Raw genomic sequence first — 20,258 nt, forward strand, 5'->3', positions numbered from 1 at the left:
GATTAAAGGGATATGATCTGTTTGGTAATGCCGAAGGACACATTTCAAAGCTTCTGATGGAGGGACTGCATTCCGGATCACTCCCAATTTGAATACAAAACATATATTTGAGCTCACAGTGCAGGGTTTCTGTTGAAACAATGACTTACCGAACACTTTCCTAATTTTAAGGTTCAGGCCTACAGCGTTTTGAGCCTCTTTCCTATGTTTACTTTTGTGCTGTATGTGAGAGCTGCCATCTTGCTACTTTAGCCTGAACACAAACCACATTAAGAAGCTGGGCAGCGCTAGCAAATATATTATATACTGTCACCCAAACAATCGCAGGTGGAGTCCTACCTGGGCTGACGGTTAACTTCCAGCACAATCTGCGTTTGGGGGTCACAGGGCATGAGTGAAAATTGAATAAAGTGTACAGCGCTACAATGTGACAAACACCACTGTGAAAATTGAAAAATGATACTAACCCCTTAGGGAAAAACATGTATAAATTCATATCAAGATAGGGGGAAAAGCAACATATCCTTAGTTAAGCGTCCAGCATAAAAACCAGGAAGTACAGTCTTACACTGGTAAGTGAGTGAAAATTTGCATGAGATCTTGGCCAATGGCAAAAATATATTTAACTTGCCTTGAATTGAAAACCTAATCCTCCCTAATCTAATCCCCCCTAACTAACCCCACCACACTATGTAACACACTTTTTTTTTTTTCTTGCAACTCCCGGAACAGTTACTTTATTCTGTCTCCCGGCAGTTTATGATCTTATGATCACAGCAAGGTGAGAGAACAGGCATTTAACTGTATCCATGTATGTGAATGGCTGCAGCAGCAACATGCATGGAAGTGCAGGGCGTCTGCTATAGGCTGACTGCGCTGGTCATGAAGCTGTCGACTAAAGCAGTGACAGGAGGGTGATGCTCCAGGTATGTCATTGGTCCTCTAGGGATATTTTAATGACCTACCTATAGGTAATCTTTACTGCAATTGAATGAGTTAGGAAAGGGAGGTGAATTGGGTTGGAGAAAAGCATTTGACCCCGAGACCAATGTCTTTTGTTTTGGCAATACCCATTTTGTTCACTGTGGTGAGTTTGTTCAGTTGAACTCTTGGCTTCCTGCGGGGTTAGTGGGCTCTGCTTCACTGGAGCTTTGTGGATTGGCTTGGTTTTATTTTCTCTGAATGTGTTCTGCTGTTGGCTTCGTGAATAGGCACAGTAATTGTATGGTAACATTAAAAATATGTATGTTCTGAGATGGCTGTTCAATACTTTGCTTTCTATCATTTTGTTTGACCACATTTTATTAACTGTTCTTTCCTCTATGCATGGCAACTTGTTTGAATGTTGAGGAATAACACAATCAGATCTAGTGTAACTATAATGTGTGATATTAAATACCTGAAGACTAACTATTTTATTGAAAGAGTAGAAAAGCACTTTTCCAAGAATGTCATAATTTTAAAACAATATTGGCAGAAGAAAAGACTTGGATGCTTTCAGTTTATCCAGCACTTGGCTTTCAATTTTTTTCTAGTTTTCTCACATTAAAGGTAGAATTCATACTATTTCACATCAATCACCTGCATGTTCCTCCAGAAGGCTTACAATTTCTCAGCCATTCCCACAAATGGCCCCCTTTACGCATCAAGATGGCAAAACATCCTTGATTTGCATTTCCCTAAGCAGTTATTTTTTCTGCAGACCCATGAACTTTTGGCCGTTGCAGGAAACTGCTGTTTATCAGAAAACAGTAGACCTGTTTCATAAAAAAAATCTGAAAAAAGCAAGTGTCTGGTTTAAAATAAATCTTCAGGCCCTTTTTTATGAAACAATTCTAATGTTAGAATCTGGAACCTACACTATCTTCATTAGCCTGGTTGGCTTATGGCAGTAGGAGTGGTATTTTGGCATGCACTGTTATAATGCCTTAATATACCTGTTACCATGCTACTGCTTTACAAAAGCTGTCAACATCCTGAATACTGTGTTCATAGTATCAAGACAGTATATCATACAAGAGACCTGTTTGAAAGGAAAGTAAAATAAAGGACATTGGCTATTGGCAGACTGCTAGCTACTCCTTGTTTTAAAAGAATATTCTTCAAGAGGTCAATTCCACTAATCCCTTATTGTGCTTCTCTTCATACTGAGTAATTTTATGTATATACCATAATGACATCTGCGTTTGTACAGTTGCAAGAAAAAGTGGACCCTTTGGAATTACCAGCACTTATGTATAAATTTTTTTCTTAAAATGTTTTTCTAAGTTACAATAATGGAAAAAAAACACCATCTGGTCTAACTCATAAGACACCAGTTATTGTGTATTGTAATCCATATTGCACACATTATTCAAACATCTAGTGTGGTTTGGAAAAAGTATGCAAACCCCTATGCCAGGGGTGTCCAAGTTTTTTCTGCAGTGGGCCACTCCATCAGAATTTTATACGTGCTTGGGCCGCACTCATTTTTCACTGTGAGAAAATATGGCCTTTAATAAAATATGCAGATTAAAATAAAGTAAATGACACAAAGGCTTTACTCTTCCTCTCACTGATTTCTGGGCCTAGAAAGTTTTGTGACCACAAATTCAGGATTCAGGATAAGTAAAAATGAAATACCGTATTTGCTCGATTATAAGACGAGGTTTTTTTCAGAGCAAATGCTCTGAAAAATACCCCTCGTCTTCTAATCGGGGTCGTCTTCTAATCAGACCTCAAATAGAGTCTGATTAGGAGACTAAGATCCAGATCCCCCGCACCGCTGCAGGGGACCTGGATCCTCCTGTCTCACCCCCCCCCCCCCATCATACACACTTACCGGTGCTTCCTGCTGTATTGCCGGGGCAGCGGGTTGACGTCTACGCGATCCGCGTAGACAACGTCCGCTGCAGCCGGAAGGAGGTGTGGCTAGCAGCGGGGGTTGTCTGCGTCCGTCGCGCAAACCTTCCCCGACTGTCAGAGATCAGAGTTCCCCGCACCGGTGCGGGGAACTCTGATCTCTGACAGCCGGGGAAAGTATCCGCGACGGACGCAGACAAACCCCCGCTGCCAACTCCACCTCCTTCCGGCTGCAGCAGAAGGCGACGTCAACCCGCTGCCCCGGCTGGAAGCACCGGTAAGAGAGGGCTGAGAGGGGAGGGGAGGGGAGAGTGTGTGTGTGTGTGTTAGTTAAATGGGGGTATAGGGTGTGTGTGTGTGTGTGTTAAATGGGGGCATAGGGCATTTCTGGAGTGGCGTTAAGGGGGCATTTAATAGAGCACTCTGCCTCCTGAAATGCCTTATACACCTATATGCCACTCTGCCCCATAATATGCATTTTAACCCCCTAAATGCCAGAGTGGCATATAGGGGTATAAGGCATTTCTGGAGGCAGAGTGCTCTATACAATGCCTTTTAACTCCCTTAATGCCACTCTGCCTCCTGAAATGCCTTATACCTCCCTATATGCCACTCTGCCCCATAATATGCATTTTAACCCCCTAAATGCCAGAATGGGATATAGGGGTATAAGGCATTTCTGGAGGCAGAGTGGCATATAGGGGTATAAGGCATTTCTGGAGGCAGAGTGGCACATAGGGGGTCAAAAGGCATACCATGGGGCACAGTGGCATATAGAGGGTTAAAAGGCATATCATGGGCCACAGTGCCATATTGGAGTGGCAAGCCTGGGGGCAGATGTGCGTAACTGGGGGACAGGTTGGAAAATACAAGAAATAAAAACAAAAAAAATATTTTTCTCAATCATAGCTTTTATTAAAAAAAATAGTTTACATGAATTAACATTTACTGGTAAAACTTTTTTCCTTTAGGGTCGTCTTATATTCAGGCTTTTTCTTTTTTTCCTAAGTTAATATTCAGATTTTGGGGGGTCGTCTTATAATCAGGGTCGTCTTATAATCGAGCAAATACGGTAGTTCTATTTATTCTAGGGATGCACCAAAATGAAAATTCTGGACCAAAACATTCACGGTTCACTTAGCCAAAACCGAAAATGACCCCCCACCTTTAAAAGTAAAAATAAAAATTCACATAATAAAAGTAGGTAACACACCACAATTGGACAAAAAAAATTTAGCAATATGACTTGGCATGATAGGATTGTGATTGCTAACAGCAAGCACACTCCTATCATACCCAGGCAACCAGTAAATGCTGGTACCTAGGCATGATGGGACTGTGCTTGCTGTTAGCAATCACACTCCTATCATGCCAAGTCAGCCAGTACATGCTGGTACAAGGTGGCTGTAAGTGATGTGCAGACCCCATACTGCTGGCAGCATCAATACACAAGGGGGGCAGCTAGCTAGGTTTCAGCATGTACTGGCTGACTTGGCATGATAGGAGTGTGATTGCTAACAGCAATCACAGTCCCATCATGCCTAGGTTCCAGCACTTACACATCCAAGCTATGACACTCATTCATTCATATACTCATTCATTCACAGATTAATTCCCTCAATCACGCATACTCATTCAAACACCCTCCTTACCTGCACTGCAGCTCCTTCGATGCCGCTCAGAATTCAGCAGGGGGCGCAGCCTCCCTCTGCGTTCCCTGCTGTCAATATATACATTTTCCCCCGTTGCCAATATATTTTATAGTGAAAAAATTGGACCCTACCCAAGCATGTCCTTGGGCCTGCTCAAATTTGCCACACTGACTGCAGATCAGGGGAAGACCGTGAGTCAGTCCTGCACCGTGACATTGAGAAGTCCTCTACCCTGTAATCATCCCCAGAGTCCCTTTGTCCCCCCATTCACTAAACCATACCACTCTTTTACTTACATCCTGTAGTTCAGGTATAGATCAAATAAACACATGGAAACGGCACATGCAACTGAATAAGACAAAAAAAACTATTTGCAGGTATACATAAATAATGTATGGAAACATAGCATTGCAGGTATAAACCAGCAGAACACACAAACCCAGCATTGCCGGTATAGATCAACTGGAAATCGCAGCACTGAAGGTAAAGATCAAATAAACACATGGAAACAGCACTCCATCTATTGATCAACTGAATAAGACATACAAATACTATATTTGCAGGTAAACATAAATAATGTATGGAAGCATAGCAGATATAGATCAACAGAATTTGACACACTATTTGACATCCAAACAACTATAAATCATTCTTTTTTTTATCTGATTATTAAAATCCTAGAAATCAAAGTTAATAAATTAATGAGATTAGACATAATGGAATCAAACATTTGCTACTGCAAATTTTTTTAGATGAAAGTCCAGTTTTATTCAGCGCAACAAAACAGTGATAGTGTTCTTAACAATATTCTTGAAAAGAAATATGAAACTTCAACAAAACCTTTAGCCATTAATGCAACACAACCATCTTAGCACTGCGTCACCAAATGAACACCTCATCACAGATAACAAAATGCGTACAGCTGCATATAACTAAGCTGAATAGCACTTGGTCTGTGAAGGCCTGTGAAACCAAAGGGGAATAGTGTCCTGTATAATGAAATCAAGAATTGAGTTTCACAAACTCTGAACGCTAAGTTTCTTTTTTAATAATATATTCAGTTTGAAACAGAGTAAATAACACAATACCTTTACTTTTCCTCACTGATTTCTGGGCCTAGAAAGTTGTCCTCTGAAGTGACCACAAAATCTGGATAAATAAAAATTACAAAGTCCTATTTAACCCTACAGCAAGTAAAGTGCCAGGAAACAGATGACCAAACACATATCAGGACAGGGTCTGCCACACTGACACCCAAACACATACACCAGGACAGGCTCCGCTGCCACATGGACCCCCACATCAGGATGGGATAACCTACTAATAGTATAAAAAATGCTTTCCACATTGCTCTGTGTATTGCCCCCTTGTGTATTTGTGCCCCCCCAGCCACCCCCTTTGTGCATTTTTGCAATACACCCTTGTGTATTGATTTATTTGATGACCCCAGCCAGCCCCCCTCCCTTGTGTATTGATGCACCATCCCCTTGTACTGGTTAATATAATGGCCCCCATACCCATGTGTATTAACACCCCCCTCATTTGTGTATTGATAAATGTGACATCCTTCTAACCATCCTGATGTGTAATTATGTAATAATGCTGCAGTGACAAGCAACTGTTCCGTAAGAGCCCGCCCCCTTCAAAGGGGCGGGATGAAGAGCCTCAGTCAGTGATTGGCATGCCGGTAATCCATTAAGCAGCCAGCGGAGGCGGTTTTACAGCCGCTTTGAAACTGTCAGCCGCATTGGCTGCAATTGGAGCTTGGTCATTAGTATAGCGTTTCGATTGTGGGGGCACACTGGGGGGCACAGCATAATGTAGGGGGGGCCATATATATATATATATATATATATATATATATATATATATACATATATACATATATATATTTGTTTGGCAGAAGTCATTCAGCTAAGTGTGTGAAGCTGGAAGCTGTAGTACTAGGATTTTGTTCTTTTGTATTTTAGAACTGCATCGTTCAGTTCTCTCCGTTACAGTAAGCCAGATAGCTTGGGAAGGTTTAGAGAGTTATCTAGAGCTTGCAAGCTGTCATTCTTTTTCTTCTTGGCTTGATGAGTGTGAGTTTGTCAGAGATGGAAGACAACAGTGAAAGGCGCACAGCCTGTGATTATTGTAGGAACCTTTTATCCTGCAGAATGCGCTGCTATAACACAGCACAGTGTTACTGATCTACAGTACTTGTTGGTGCGTTTTTTTTGTTACTTTTCTGGATATGTTAGAACTGAATTCAAACCATTAAAATTGTATGAATCAGTTTGGCAAACTGCTGCATCCGTACCAGTTAAATATAGTGCTTCGTTATTTTGAGTATTCTCTTGGTGTAGCCAAAAGGGAGCTCTATGGTTGGACTACAGATCTCATGATGCCTACTCCTTGCTTCATGTAACTATCATCTGATTTAGTCTTAAGCCACAATTTGTGTAAACTGTAGTATGTCTACTGAACCAAATGTGAGCAAACTGTTAAGGAGTCTGGATTCGCCAAAACATCTCTAGAGTCTGACTCAATGTTTAGGAGAGTGCGCCCTTCTGTTTCCCTGTGTCCCCCAGCCAAAAAATTACATTGTTAAACCTAAATGGAGTTGTATTTTCTGCTATAAAAGTGCAAGAACCCCATGAAGATTTCAACTACTTAAGGCCAATGAAATATTTTTTTAATCTCTTAGCCGTAATTGTATTTGGTTATCTACGATAATGTATCATAAGATCTTCAGAGTGATTGCTGCTTAAGTAATTTTATTCCAAATAAAGCTCACCTTGTAAGTTTATTTGTATGAACTGTATATTTTGATTTACTTTTTTCTTAAACTTTTTCCCCACTTCCATTCGCTAGGTGAACGTGAATGTAGATTACATCAGATCAGCAAGTGCTGCAACGGACACAGTCCCAGCGTTTTCAGAGCGTACCTGCGCCACTGTCACCATTGGAGGAATGTAAGTACAACTTCATCTCCCCAGGGTCTTGCATATATACAATATACAGATATCCCCTGTAATACTTGTTAATACTTAGTCCCTTGTAAGGGTCAAATATTTCACGGATCGGAGGGAATGATGGAATGCAGGCTATGACATGGTAATGGATTAACATGAACATTTTAAGCTTGCTTTACAATATATTAACCATTTATGAGTTTCTTTATTTTACTCTAATATTTACCGTACAAGGAATACAGAATCTTCTACTGAAATTCTAGTTAAATGCATTACAACTGTCAATATTCGCTTTGTCATTATCAGAAACCAATTTCCTTTGCTGCTAATTTGCAGTTGGTCTTAGCAGTTGGGTTACTTAGTTTTTTCTTTTAAAGGTATCAACTAATATTGAGGAGAGAAATCTGTCTTATAGACAAATATCTAGCTCACGTGTAGTAATCTCTGGATATGTTACATGAAGGTTAAGGATTTTCAGTCTTAATTTTGGTATAATCTAATCAACTATCGTTATCCTACATAAATCCTGAATAAATAGGCCAATAAAAGTTGTGTGCTAGGCATAGCTGTTCATATTTCATTGCCTGCTGCACATCACCTGTGCCTTTATAGCATATATAATGCTGATTTATGCACTTCCCCAAACAATCTTCTAGTGGCATCTGCATTCTGGGCAGGCTGTTTTCCATTGTCCTTGTGATGTCAATTCTGCCTGCAAAAGTTTTATTTCCCCTGTTCCAGGAAGGGGTTTGGCAATTTGTCATGGGTGCTTCTCCATAGCTAGTCTTGGACCGGTCCCAACGTGTTCTTGGCCATAATCTTTGTACTGGAGAAAGCCCTTTATGAGACAATGGAGCTTTACCCTTGGAGCTGCTAAGCCAACTGGAACTTAGAAATTGCCAGTAACACACAAATTAAGACATGCTCACAAAGCCCAATTCTTCAGGGGGATTGTTCTAGGCTGGTGGATTCTAACCCGTTCAGTACCACACAGATTAAAAGCAAATAGTGAAGACCAGAGTAAATTAACAGTGCCAATTTCATTGTTTAGATTAGTCACCATATTAAGAAATGTTTGCTTTTAAACTTTCCCGAAAGTCTCATGTAGTATATAAATTAACCAGCTCTGCTGCCTCTTCATGCCAGCATGGACTGAGAATCTCCTTATCCTACTACAAAAAGATATTTACTTCAAACTATTTAGTAACTTAATGTGTTCACATGCGGAGTAGGTATCTTTAAACTTAATTTTTAGAGGCGCTGAATTTTGTGTTCTGCCAAGTCTTATAACAGGACAGAAGTAGAACATTTTTAGTAATATGCACGGTGATCTGGATATGGAGCAAATACCGAGTCACCCAATCTGGCTGTGCATCAGTCTCCTACATTTTTTTATTTTTTTTTTTTTATTTTTTTTGTAGGGCTTCTGAGACTAAATACAGATTTTAATTTACTCTTACACATTTTTCATTGCGAGCCTTCATTCCTCTCGATTCCCAGTGATCATTAATATTTAATAATTTACTATTCTTTATTACTGTTCTGGCCTCTGGGGGCACTATGGTATTGTCATCTGCATCTGATATTGATCTTTTACTACAAAACCTTGTGTTGCAATGTGTTTGGCCTCTTCGTGGCTTGCTTTGATTAATCACTTTTTTGTTCAGTCTGATGGTGTGGACTGCATGGGAATGAGTGAGTTACCGTAGCTATGATATGACAACCAATGTCATTGCATCCAAGTGGCAATTTATTTAAGCATACAGTAGAGAACCAAGCTTTTTTGGCACAGTAGACCTGCGCCTGAATACTATACTGTTGCAAAGTAATGCTCTTTGATACTTGTAACAATGGAAGCATCAGTGTCGCTTGTGTTTGCAGGGAGATTACCAGAGCCAACAGCAAAAAGCTTATTGTAGACAAGGATGAATACAGTATTTTAAGTAGAATTTGAATCCACTGCAGTTGAAGAGTCCATAGATAGAATCTATTTTTTTTCTTTACAGAACAGTATGGTTAGTATTCAAGTAATTGGCTATATTATGTTACTGCCTGGCAGAATGAATGTTTGCATGTCTGACAAGTATAGTCCACATAAAAGAGCTGCTGGTTAACAGTGGAGCCTGGAGTGGCGGGTCCAGAGCCTGATCTCTGCAGGACACTCACGCCAACGTACCCATGCAGGCACTTTATGGCTCATGTGCTCTTCTGGTTTGTTGGTTTACAACGTTAGGATAAAGTTACAGATGCCTGTTTGCATGGCTTTACCACAGTCATATGATAGTCAACAGGGTAGCTCAGTCTTATTCAAGCAGATGGTCCATGTAAGTCAAGCCTATGGAGGAAAGGATTTTAGCAGACAAACGGGTCTTCATTGGCATTACAAAAATCCGCTAGTTTTGGTGGTTGAGCATGTAAATTCGCAATCACACGACTGGCAGCCTCTGGGACTGCAGATAAAGTAAGTTTATTGGAAATAAACCCACTTTTCCTGCAAACAGCCGGTAAATATAGAGGGATATAATCGCTCTATGTGAGAGCATTGGCTTAACAGTATTTCTTGATTGTAGCCATAATTTCAGAAGTTGTTTGCTATTAGTTTGAGGGAGAGCACGAAACTGGAGAACGCTTTTATTGTATTGAAGAAAACTAGCAGAAGAATTTCCAACAGGCTAATTTAATCACGCATCACCACAGTGTGGGGCTTTTATGACTGGGATTAGAAAGTTAGGCCAAATGTGCCTTTAATTGCTCTGGGGGAGCCATGTATTTAAAGCGACAGCGCTACATTAGTTAATGCTTCTGCACCTTATATTAGGAATGTGTTAATACTGAGTAAATGGACTGAAATGTTAAAATAAAGCAGTGTGGCTTTTTTTTCTTTTTAAGTAATATATAGATTAAGTGTCCCTGTGTCTTTAGATTGTGCTTAGAATGACAAATCATTGAGCTTTGTGAATGACTGTTGTATGGCAGCCAGGGTTCTGCGTTCTTGTCTAGTATCGGACCTCTCCCTCTACTTGCTGTGGAAATTATGTATTCTTGGCTGTTCCTCTTTAGCAACACAACTGTCATACATGATAATATTTTAACTACCCCCTGCATTTGGCAATTAAAACAGATCACTAGCAGCGGGACTCACTTAAATATTGTCAATTATCTGAATTCTAAAAAGCGCAATGTGCTTTGATACAGGGGAACTCAATCAGTGTTGCAGCAACACCTTGTCCCGTACGAATTGGTTAGTGAAATCCTGTATATATTGGCTTAATGTGAATCCACCAGTAAAAAGTGGTATTTCAATACGGACAGTTTGTTCACTATCGGCCCCCTACAGGATGCATTTTTAAATTGTGTTTTTTTCCCAAAATTAATAAACAAACTTTACCGTAGGTACAAGCCGCAGCTCTCCTTCACCATGGTCCAATTCTTGTCACTGGCTGCTTGAAGCAGCCAATCAATGCAGGAAAGTTCTCCCTTTGAAATCAGGTGCATCAGTAAATATACAGCAACTAGCTTCCTAACATGTATTGGGTATGATATCATGGTTTGGGTATTGCTTTAACGTTTAACAAAATCATAAGCCAGTGTATACAGTATTTTTATATAAGAAATCATTGGCTGCCTCTATACTTTAGTTCACCTCTGTGAATTACATTTCATTTGAAGATATTACATTTATTTTAACAGCACTTCTCTTCTAGAACATTTCTGTTTCAAGGTCTTGGCAAGAGGTTCATTGAATTGAATGCCCTGTATGATATTTTATGTTCTAGTTGTGTCTCTGTGAAGTGTAGCCGCTTTGGGAGCCTTCTCAATTACCTGTAGATTGACGTAGTTGTGCTTAGCTTTTTGTAAGCCTTTTCTTTTTATTGCTTGCCCCAACAGGGGTGGGCAGGCTGAGCATGGAGCCTCAAAGCCACTGCTCAGCCTTGTCCGAGCACCTCTGTTTACTGTTTGGCCTTTGAGATTAAAAGCACTAATATATTTCTGAAAAGGTCTACTGTAGTCATGGCTTCGGGCTGCTGCTAAAATTAGAAATGGAGAAAGTGTTTTCACCCCTGAGTTTAGAGATGGATATAAAAGGCACACATTAAGGATTATATTGTCCAAACTGACTTTTACGGCTTGCCATCTGAGTGGTAAACGGTGGTTTAGCCTCGCTAAAAATATATATCCTGTGTTTGTTTTTTTTCCTCTCTCCAGGGAAGTGTGATAGTGACAGTGCTTTTTTTTTTTTTTTTTTTTTTTCCGAGGACCTATGTGAATAGCTTTCCACGTTAAACAGCTGGGTGCCGCTGCCAGTTACTGTCCGGTACCTAAAAGGGTTAGGCATTTTTGAATCCGTTCTAAACCCTACATCCCTGGTACACAAACGCTTCTCAAGGAGGTTACCCCATTCCTTAGAACTGGTCTTTCAGCGGCTCCAAATGAAGAAAGACCTTTGCATCTGTATATTGTACAATATGCACAAAAACTCTTGTTAATCAGAATCAACACTTCATGGCTTTTAGGTTACAGATACATTGTTCCAGCATTCTGTAAGCGTTTAGTAAGGCTTGTATTAAAACTAATCTTTTTTGGAAACTAGGGGGCTTATTAGTGGCTTCAATCTAGTCTATGTATGCAGTGATGAATCCCTTTTGTATGCAATAAAATATTCCTTTTATGTGGATTTAGCAAATAGTCAGATTGGGAAGTTGGGATCTACACTGAGCTGTATTAGAGAATGGACTTGCGTTGCCTAAAGTGTGTGGGTATCTGTGCACGGACATTGTTTGGAAGCTGACCTCCAGCGCATACGGTTCGGTTTAGTTTCCTCTTGCAGGGCACGCTGGGATTTTTAATTAATTGCGAAATGTTTACTGCAGCTGGACTGAGCCTCTGGGTGCTGTGTGCTTGTAGAGTTGAATGTTTCCGATAGATTAATTGTCAGAGATAAGCTTTATGACCTTGCAGAATTTCTGAATGAGATCAGAGCTTGAGCTAAGCTTCCAGCTTTTAATATTAAACTCTGCGTGTATTAGTAGTTTTTAAGAGCAAATGTTTTGATGATTATAACACTTCAGCATTCTCAGAAATGCTTAAACCGGACAACATGGATGGTTTTAGTGAAGTTTTAATCTGTCGCAGCCTCCTCGCCACAGATTCACCTACACACAACCTTTGTTCCTCTGCTGCCGATGATAGTTGTCAGATATGTATTGCTTTGTGACGTCATGTAGCCCTGATTTTTTGTTTTTCATACCTTACTGCTGAAACCTAATAAAAGCTAACTTGTGTTTTAGTCTCTGAAGTACCTATAAACTCTGATTCCTAGTACTTAACTAATTGTAAAATGGCCTCACTGATTTGACCCATCTCAGTAGTGCAGTACTCTTATTTCTCACTGTATGACACCTCAGAAGGGCCTAGGTCACGGAGGGGCAATAAATGCCTCAATTATGTTTTTACATAGTTATAGCCCTGGTTGTGTTCTTTACCACCACTTGTCTGTAAAGCTACTTCATATTGTGTCATTGATGAAAGGAGGTACTAGCTTAAGTCACACTTATTCTCCGTTGATAGAATTTACTTGTACGATTGTGTCCTTATTCCTTGGTTAAGGACACAGTTGTAGAACTGAATACACAGTTGTGCCAAAGTATGGTAGAAATGTTTGCCTTGTTTTTCTTTCTTTGTGTTGGGAAACAAACTTAATTCTTTGTCTTCTAATTTAGTTCCATCCTTGCCATCTAACATCATAATGTCTGTTTAACCGATATCTAAAGATTTAATGCTCAGCAGTTTGTTGCCAAAAATATGTAATGCTGACCATGGAGCTTTTGAATAAATATCACATTGATAACTTTTAGTTCACAAAAAAATTTATTTGCACACCATGGGTCTTTAAGACTGATGTAATATGCTGAACAGTACATCACAATAAGGTAGAGAAAGGGAGTAGAAAAGCTGACAGTGAAATACAGGAGATGTGACAAGATGTGGTAAGGATGGCGAGTGTCTGAATCATTGCAAAACACAGACTGGCAGGTACAGTAAAACAGACTGACGCATACAGCAGACACAATGGAGACAACAGATGTGACATTGATGGAGAATAGGTTGCAAACAAAAGCATAAAGCATTGAAATTTGCCACTGGATTAAAAAAAATGTGCTACTGTCCAAGTAAACCATGCTAAGATTGTGTAGGAGGTACCAAGACTGAAGATCCAAGAGGTCTGGGTGGTTTCCATGTTGTGTGTCTGTGAAGGTCATATGCTGTAGGATACTTGGCGCTTGAAGCAGACCTGTCACTATTCCCAAATCCAATGTTTTACACTTCAATTAGCGAAAATTGCAGTGGTCTACAGAAATTCAGGGGAGGTATATACCGTGGCAGCAGTGACTTCCATGTTCTCATGGTCTGGCTATTACTCTCCAAACTTCGGGCTATAGGAACATGCAGCAAAGAGAAGGCATTGTCTACTATGAGTGGTGAAGGGTTAATCCCTGCATGCAGTAGCTGTCTCTGGTAATCCTGCTCCCCTGACATTCTCCTTGGATCAGGAGCCCTTTATATTAATGCCTCATGTTGCAATAACTTAGTACTTGTCTCTGTCCACTTAAATGTTAAAGGAATAAACATGGCTTTACTTCCATTCATTATTCTTTGGGGCCTCTTGAAACGCAGCCTCTGTTGAAGGTCCTTGTTTATATGAATTGGAGGTTGGAAGTGCATGTTATTAGTTTGATAGTAGCTCGTATAATGCAGAGCTACAGGAGACAGGTTAGTGGCTCTGATTTAGAAGTGCTGCTCTTATCTTCCATATTCTTAAAATTGTAATGCAAATAGTTCGCGTGCAGACATTATTGATTACCTTTGAGTTCGGATTATTGATTTTGGCCCCCAGCACGATGTGTGTAATTTATTCAGAATTCGTCAAGGCATCTGTGAATCACAGTATGTGGGTTTTACGGTGGAATCTGACTGTAGGTATAAGCCCTTGCTACAGGGAAGCTTAAAACAAGGCATGGAATAATGAAAGCAGAAAAGCTAAATTGGATAGGTGGTTAGAGGGAATAATCTACCCATTAAGTAATACATGTAATGTATGAACATTACATCTGTTTGACTGCAACTCTTCTTATAAAGGTTTCAAGGCAGGTTTAAATTTTCTGTAGACCTGCTAGGCTACGCCCCACACATTGAAGAGAAATTGACTTTGATAATATTGAATATTTGATATGGCATTTGGTGGTTTTGCTTTCAACCTAGTGCAGTGTCCTCTAACCTGCAAGAGCTTCCATTAGTTGCCATATGGGAGGATGTTTGCCCATGTCTGGCTATGAACCCACCTACAGGGCAGTTATGTATATAGGAAATGTCTTCACAGATGCTCTGTTGGAAGGGTGGTATGTGTTTAATGCTTTTAAAGCAGAGGGTCCCACATAGACTTTACCTGTTGTACGTGGTTGAAAGCTTCAGTGCAAGCATCAGAGCAGTTTATAGTATTGGATTGCTGATGCAAAGTTTAACAAGTTTTTTGTTAAAGGTTCATTTCCTAATGACCAGAATGTTAATTGCATTTTTTTTTTTTTATTTCCCCAAGTTTAATCATCGCCCAGAAATGTGAAGTGTTGTGCTTTAAGCCTGTTTCCAGTTTTGCTGGCAACAATGTATCGGTGCTTGTATTATCTGCCAATAAATGTGAAGTGGTTTGATGCACTTAGCAGTAGTAGGGTTGAGTCTAATGTTGCGCTTGATTAAAGTGTCCAATTTACATGAGTAGGCGGAACAGCTAAAATATGTAATAACCCTCCAAATCACAAATTTCAGGAAAGCATGGTATCGGGGGGGTCAGTTTGTGGCCCTGACAGGGGAATAACTTTGAAAACTAAATTCTGGTTCATGACCAAAGCTTGTATTTTTTTGGGTGACTACAGTGGTTTTCAATTCAAGTAATATATTTCATTTTTAGGTGTCCCTTTGGGACTTAAACTACTGAAACAGTGTCTAAATATGATGGAAAATGTAACATACTATAATTAAACAGAACTCAAGAGAAGAATTATTGCTGTAATTACCAAGCCATGGTGATCAGTGAAGCGCCCTGTGGATTGAAAAAACTAAAAGCAACTGGAATCTTCTATTACTTAGAAGAAACCGATTAGTTTGAGATCAGCATGTAGAACGAAGATTTAGTATTGTCCTGTTAGTGTTAGAGGATTTGCAACACCCTGTGAAATGATTCTGCCAGCATGCAGAGGGTTAAGCATCCAAGCCCCTTGGACCGATAAGTATGTAGTCCGGTCCTAATAGAGCTCAGCTTGTTAGGTGTAGGGTCAGTCTGTATCTGCTAGAGATAGTTTGAAGCCGAAGGTGTCCGGCTCCTCTGCGTTGCTCTGTGACAAGCGAGCGAGGTGCGGTGTGCTTGCCAGCCTGATCCCAGCTGATCTGTCATTCCCTGCATGTCTGGGAATGTTAATAACTGTCAATAGTAACAGCTCTGTGATGGTTTGAAGCTTTTAGTGGTTATCTTGTCTCATGTGAATTGGAAAAGGTTGAAGCTTCAAGTTGTTACAATACGCAGCGCATCCTATCTCAGCGGGAGCACTAGACCTTTTTTTCTGTAAATCTGCATGTTTTTAAAGTTGGTCCCATTAATGCACCCACCATTTTTTTTATGTACTTCCCCTGTCAGGTGGACTCATGCACGGTAAAAAAAAATGGTGTTCCTTTTTAAAGGTGGCAACAGTGTCACTACCATTTACCAAGTCCCCTCACACTTTCCTCCATTTATGGATACTTTATTGATGACAAATCCACTTAGAAATGTAGAATTTAATTTACTCAATATGAATATTTAAGTACTATAATATGCAGCTTTTAATCGAGGTAACCTTTTAGTTGCCTTAAGCTTTTATGGAGATTTCTGCATTATTTTTCAAGATGTTGTGCTCCACTGAGATCTACCTTTTCCGCTGCAGGTCATGTTTTTCAATAAATAACTTTCCTGACTTGGGATAAATGTTCTCCATAAAACTATTTTAACTCTTCTCCTAGGCATAACTAACTTTCTAAATACCAGAACTTTGAGGACTGTCTGCTATTAACCTATTATGTGGTAGGACAAAATGAGAGATCCTAATTTAATAGAGGTGCTTGTCAGCTGTGGTATTATCCTATATTCAACAAAGGAATTGTTTTCAGGCTTGAAACAATCAAGTCACTAAGGTGTAATAAGGCTGTTCCATTGGTAATTGCATACTTTTCATCCTCATTTTGGGGCAAAAATTGTCGGTGTAGAGGATTTATAGCTTTCATCTAAAACGGTTGAGACTTGTCCACGATGGAGAAGCTTAAAGCTTCAAAGTCAAAGGAAATCTGATAGCCAATAAACCTGTTGCAGGTGGTTGAACTCTGTATATTGTACCCTGTGATTGGTAGAGTGCGGGGCACATTGGAACATCAGGGTGATGTCGGGCAAGAAACACGGTGTCTGGAATCCAGCACTCTAAATCTTGCCGCTTTCCTCTGTAGGCAGTATATGCATCTCTGCAGTTATTGATGAGGTAGAAATCTCACGGCCCTCATGGGAGCTGTATTTTGTTCTGCTGCCTGACACTGTTTTTTCCTCCTAATTTAACCAACCTGGTTCAGGTTTCAATAACCAATGTGCTTACATAAGCTTAGCTCTTCTGGCTGACGTAGACACTGCGGGTGGGTTAGGAATCTAATTAATACAATCGAGCTCTTGCCTATTTATATATATATGTGTATATATATGTATGTATATATATATATATATATATACATTATATTCCTGTATACTAAGGAAATGGTACAGGGATTGCAGAGACTTACAATTGCAAAGTGCTAGATAATTACATGGCATTCACTAATTATACCAACTTTCCTTAACTGTAATGCGCGAAGGAGCTCAGCTTGGATCTGTTTGTATTTTCAGACAAAAGTTGTAACGTTCTTTTCAAGAGACAAGACAAGTGTAAGAACATTAAGAGGTTTGACATGGTCTTAAGCTCCTGGCAGTCATACTAGAACAGAATGTGGCTATAATCCCTCTCGATGTGTGCAGTTGCACTGCTATGGGAAGCACAAGTACTGCTTAGAGGCAGCGGCTTGTAGGTTTTTCCCTTTATGTAGCTGTCAAACCGTACAAACTAAAATGAAAATGTTTACCGTTGACAAACATAAAATAGATCTCGCATTTCCCAAATTAAAAAATATAGATCTGTACACGAAACACATGTAACTGTTTTAGTGAAGATGCTGGTGGCCCTGCTGCTCTGAGCCACTGATCTCCGCTTCCATGAGGAATGTCTTTGAAAAAATTACACTGTCAAACAAGGCACAAGATAGTTTAATTAAATTATGCTAAAGCGAAGATATGTTGCCCTTTAAATGTTATAGGAAAGCCTGCACATCTGGCACTGTTACGACTTGGATTGTGCCAAGCATGCACTGGATAGTAAGGTACCAAATTCTTACGTGTTGTGTGTAAAATGTGCGATTGAGGTTCTTGACAGTATACATGCACACTCTGGGCTAGTGCAAAAAAATGAGGTTCTTACACAATGTTGGCTTCTGATTGTACTACTTGGCTCCTTCATAACCCGCAATGTTCGGAACACTTGTAAGAGACAGCCTGCCAAAGAGTACTCCTAGTGACGGCAGAAGTTAAGGAAATGTAAGCACTGGTTATGTAGAACCTGTAAATATTCCCTAATTTTAGTTGGCATTTGTGTAAATACACCTCGTAAAATGACTTGAGTAATGAGATTATCAACACTATTTTTTTTTCCCTTAAGCATTTTTATCATCCAGTTAGTATTCCAAGCCTGAGGAAAGTCGCTTACTTGTTTGTAAAGTAATTATGTATCTGTCACTAGTCAAACTGAAATAAAATGAGTTGCTGTGCAGTAATCCTGTTTTGCAGACAAGGCAGATATATATTTAACAGAAAGTAGTAGAGTATTTCGCTTGGCCCATTTGTTGCCAGAAGGTCCCACGTTGTGCTGCAGCACGGTTTGCTGTTTAAGCTCAACTCCTGTGAGGGAAAAACACTGTGGCTCCAGAGTCACTTGACTGCTAGGGAGTTCAACTGTCTCATGTAGGAAAGCAGTCATGAACCTGTTGCCAAAAGTATTTGCAACACATTGCTTTAAATATGAAAGTTTTTGTTGTGAATAACTTTAGGAGCTAGGCGATCCTGTTAGCGTAAGTAATGTCGATGTTTTGGCAGGCTTATATTACTGTAGCTCTCCCTGTTGTGCGCTGGAGGCTATAGGCTATGGTGCAAGGTGTATTTTACCTACTGTTGGTTAGGCTGTATTTAGGCCTTTTGTTTCTCCTGCAGCTTCTCCATTTGGGTCTTTGATTTTGTAAGCTTGTCCTTTATTTCCGATTGACATGCGGCAGCAGCTCTTTCAGCCTGTCAGCGAGTTAATGATCTCTGCTCCCCATGTGGCTAGAAGCATTTCAGAGCTGGCACCTGATTAGCACCCCTCTTGGTGGCTTTGCAGACATGTAGGCTGTACTCTTGACAGCTCAACGCATTCCAAAATGTCCAGAAAGTGGTAGGGTGACAGTGCCCATTCTGTCATGATCTACTCTCACTATATAACCTCTAGTGGCACAAATTTGCACCATTATGGCCATGCTTACAAAATGCAGAAACTGTTTAGGAGTTAAGTTTTGTATGTGATGTATAACTATTATGTTCCCCTGTTCTTGGTAGAGCTTTATCCAGATTGGTAAAAATGAAATAAACTGTACGTAGGTTCTTTAAATCTAGTAGACAAAATTTATTGGTATTTGTTGTCATATTCTAAACTAAAACACTGGTTGACAGTGTTTTGTGAATAAGCACTGCAGGAGTTGGATGCTCATGGCTACCAACTCAATGTCAGATCTGGATACTGGGTATTGTAATAAAGGGAAAAGTTAAGGCAGGTAGAAATAGTACATCTGATCCTATTACTGCAGAGGGAAAAGCATACATTAAGTCTTTGGGCATGAAGTGACCCAAAGACTTTTCAAAATATATTCCATTTAGATCACCCCACAAAGGGATATATTTTATACAGTTGTAGGTGAAATCGCCCTTTTGTCTTGCTAACCCCACTTCATATATCCTTGGCTAAACTTTGCTTAGAATGTTCTGAATGGCTTCCAAAACAAATTTAGTATTTTTAGATAGGGTGAAGCCTCTAAAATGGAATGTGTTTTAAGATCAAAAAATAATTGTAGCCTAGACACGCAATAACCATTTAAGAAAGCATGCGTGCATACAGCTACCCTAAAGAATTGGTAAAACTGATTCAAAGGGATGGAGTAGATGGGCAAATAAGGGCCTGAGGACCTCATGGTTCCTTACCTTGCACGAGTGGCTGAACAAGGTGGAGCAGAGAATGGTTTTCTGCTACTCCATCTAGTGGCAGTGTTGGGTATCGTACCCCAGTGTCCTGTCAGTGATTCTGAGCTCAGTCAGTGCTGGATACAGACATGTTGGAAAAACACACGTTACTTGTGCCTTCTGTTTATTTTATAGAAATAAGCATAAAGTATATAATATATATACATCTCTTGGATGTTCAGATTTCAAATGCATACATAAACTTGCTTGAAGAAAAAAGGAATCATGGGAGGCAGTAACAGTGTTCCCTTTTTTCTAGGAACAGGGCTCCATGTTTATGCATGTACTTTTTGCAGCATGCAGTGGGTTGTCGAGGGGAAAAGAAATAAAGGTTTCTGATGAGCCAACTTCTCCAATTTAGTTTGCGCTGTAAAATTCCGATCAAAG

The 20,258-nt window shown here is 39.9% G+C and overlaps 1 protein-coding gene across 1 annotated transcript in view; it reads left to right on the plus strand.

The window, feature by feature from the left end:
• LOC149298729 (staphylococcal nuclease domain-containing protein 1) overlaps positions 1 to 20,258 on the plus strand; it is a 356,956-nt gene that overhangs the window by 138,840 nt on the left and 197,858 nt on the right. Inside the window, exon 12 of the mRNA XM_089487066.1 lies at positions 7,350 to 7,450. Within this exon, the coding sequence (XP_089343192.1) occupies positions 7,350 to 7,450 (101 nt within the window). The remainder of the gene's footprint in view (positions 1 to 7,349; positions 7,451 to 20,258) is intronic.

This window comes from Sceloporus occidentalis, unplaced genomic scaffold, assembly GCF_023333645.1.
Source record: "Sceloporus occidentalis isolate IW3139 unplaced genomic scaffold, rSceOcc1.0.p SCAF_31, whole genome shotgun sequence".
Taxonomy (NCBI): domain Eukaryota; kingdom Metazoa; phylum Chordata; class Lepidosauria; order Squamata; family Phrynosomatidae; genus Sceloporus; species Sceloporus occidentalis.